At 45.0% G+C, this 2,500-nt stretch overlaps 1 protein-coding gene across 1 annotated transcript in view; it reads right to left on the reverse strand.

The window, feature by feature from the left end:
* The window catches only part of LOC119578699 (proline-rich protein LAS17-like), a 9,972-nt gene that overhangs the window by 6,433 nt on the left and 1,039 nt on the right, over positions 1-2,500 (reverse strand). The window contains exon 2 of the mRNA XM_037926278.1: positions 21-792. Coding sequence (XP_037782206.1) covers positions 21-792 — 772 coding nt within the window. The remainder of the gene's footprint in view (positions 1-20; positions 793-2,500) is intronic.

The raw sequence follows: 2,500 nt of genomic DNA on the forward strand, positions 1-2,500 counted from the left end.
CGCCGGGTGCACGCGGGTACCTGGCGGCTTGACGGCGGGCACGGAAAAGTAGCGCGAGTCGATGTGGCCCGGCTGGTGGAAGCCCTTAGGCGGAACGACCCCAGCAATAGTGTTATGCTTAGCGTCGGCTGCGGGCAGGCGGCGCGCGCGTATGCCATGCGATGCCACCGTCTGGGCCTTGGTCGCTGGGTAGTGGGGCCCCCGGAGGACTGCCCGCGGTAGCTGCGGCTCCGTGAATGTGCTGAAGGAGGAGCCTGAGCGCTCGTAGGGGGGCGTGTCGGGCTCGACAGCCGTCACGGAGCTCCGTCGCTTGATCACGACCGGCGTGGAGGCGTCGCTGTAGACCGGCTCGGAGGCCACGAACTTCGACGGCGGGAGGAAGCCGTAGCCTCCGCCGACCACCTCGATGTTCAGCCGACCCGACTTGCCCGCGGCGGAGGCTTGGTCGGCCTGGCTCGTTTGTACGGAGGGAGGCATGGCGCCCCGCTGCAGGGAGAGGCTCTTGACGCACGGCTCCGGGGGCGGTGGCGGGGGCTGGTTCCGACACAGGTTATCGACACTGGAAGAGCGAGGGGGGCCAGCACCAGGGGCAAGAGGCACGCAGCTTTCGGAACCAGAAGATCCCGATTTGGAGTGCGATGCTGATGAGGATGAGTAAGAAGCCTGCGAGTGGATGCCTGAGTCACAGCGCTTGTCAGGAGGACTCACGGAGGAGGCGGTGGAGGAGGAGTCAGAACACCTGGGCGCCTCTCCCGCCACGGCTGGGTCTCCGCTGCGCCCGGGACTGCTCTCCTGTGGGGAGACACAAGGTCAACACACAACCACACAACTACTGCTCAGAATCAATACATTTACTGCATATCTGGGCTTAAATAAATAAATAAATAAAAGTGTTCACCTTCAGGAGGGGAAATTTTCAATCGAACCATGGCGATTCGCTTCTCGATAAGGTTTAGTTTTAACTTATTTCAACGTTATTTTAATGGTTGCTAATGACTCATACACTTAAATATCTGACACTTGATAATTCACAATTAGCATGACAAGCGTCAAATAATATCAGGAGTGGGATTCTCGCGTCTCTCTCTAATTAGGCACTTATACTTCAACCGTGGAACACTTGTAAGGGAATATCAGGCACGAAACCACTTTACGAGTTTCATGCTGTAACATAACCTTCATTTACAAAGAATGCAAATGGCTTTCAGTGTTATGAAGCAACCAGTCTTCTCTATTCTTCACTGAAGACACAAAACACTTTACTGTTGTGTTTGCTCCTCACTGGTGAATAAATCCTGTGTCGGTGATTCGATGCTTCATATTATTGTCTAGTTAGAGGTCCAGTTTTTCTTAGTCAATAGTGTTAGTCGTGAATAGTCCTTTTCTTTTTTATCATAGATTTTAGTTTCACCGTATATTTCAAATTATACACTCACATGTCTTTAATTTTTTTTTCACACACACACACGTGCACACACACACACACACACACACACACACACACACACACACACACACACACACACACACACACACACAGCTGCATACAAGCAAGCAGAGGCCAAATACATAATTTAGCCACATAGACAAGTAGGCAAACACTCAAACGTTTAAAAACACAATTTTCAGTCGATAGCTGAGAATTCGTTCGTTTGAGATTTGCGAAGTTCTGGCTTCGCCCGGGCCTTTCAATAGCTGAGAATAATACTTGTTTTATTTATACATTATTCACTGATGACTTGGTATAAAGAATTAAAGTATACATATAAATACAGAAAAGAAATGTTTGGAAAAAACAATACTGAACACCCAAAAAAATCTTTGGCAAAACAAAGGAAACTGACTAATGGAAAAATATAAGTACAAGAATATAGTAATCATGAAAGGGAAGGGATAGGCTAATTGAACTTCTGACTCCATTAAAGTTATATATGTTTAAACAAATCTATCATAACTTGGGTTTAATAGACACAATGGAGGGATATTTATCATAAAATGATCCTTACCTGGTAAAAGAAACTGAATTGGGAATCGTGTAATGGTACTTGGTAACCTGTGGTACCTGCAAAGTGCTGGCCTAAGGGGAAATACTGGAATACAAATAAAAGATTTTGATGACAAATAAGGACAAAGTTGAAAGAAGGTTTAAACTGATCCTGACATATTTTTTGACACAAGTAACAAGGAGAGATATAGAGAGAAATGAAGTTAAAAATCGTCAGGGAAAACTCAAAGAGTCACATCGAAATAAAAGAGGAATGATGAATTAATCAAAGAACTTGACATGACCAAGGAATAATATGATACATGACAGAAAGAAGTGATTTACAAAACAGTAAGAAACAAGACGGTTTATGTATCATAAAATGTTGAGATATTTCACAAAGTCCGAAAGAAACATGAAGATAATAGTTTATCTAGAAAAAAAGGAAAAAAAGAAAAAACCTCATTGAGGAAACAGTCGGTGACGAAAAATTGTCACTAGATTTTTTTTTCTTTA

The sequence above is a fragment of the Penaeus monodon genome, chromosome 11, assembly GCF_015228065.2.
Source record: "Penaeus monodon isolate SGIC_2016 chromosome 11, NSTDA_Pmon_1, whole genome shotgun sequence".
NCBI classification, from domain to species: domain Eukaryota; kingdom Metazoa; phylum Arthropoda; class Malacostraca; order Decapoda; family Penaeidae; genus Penaeus; species Penaeus monodon.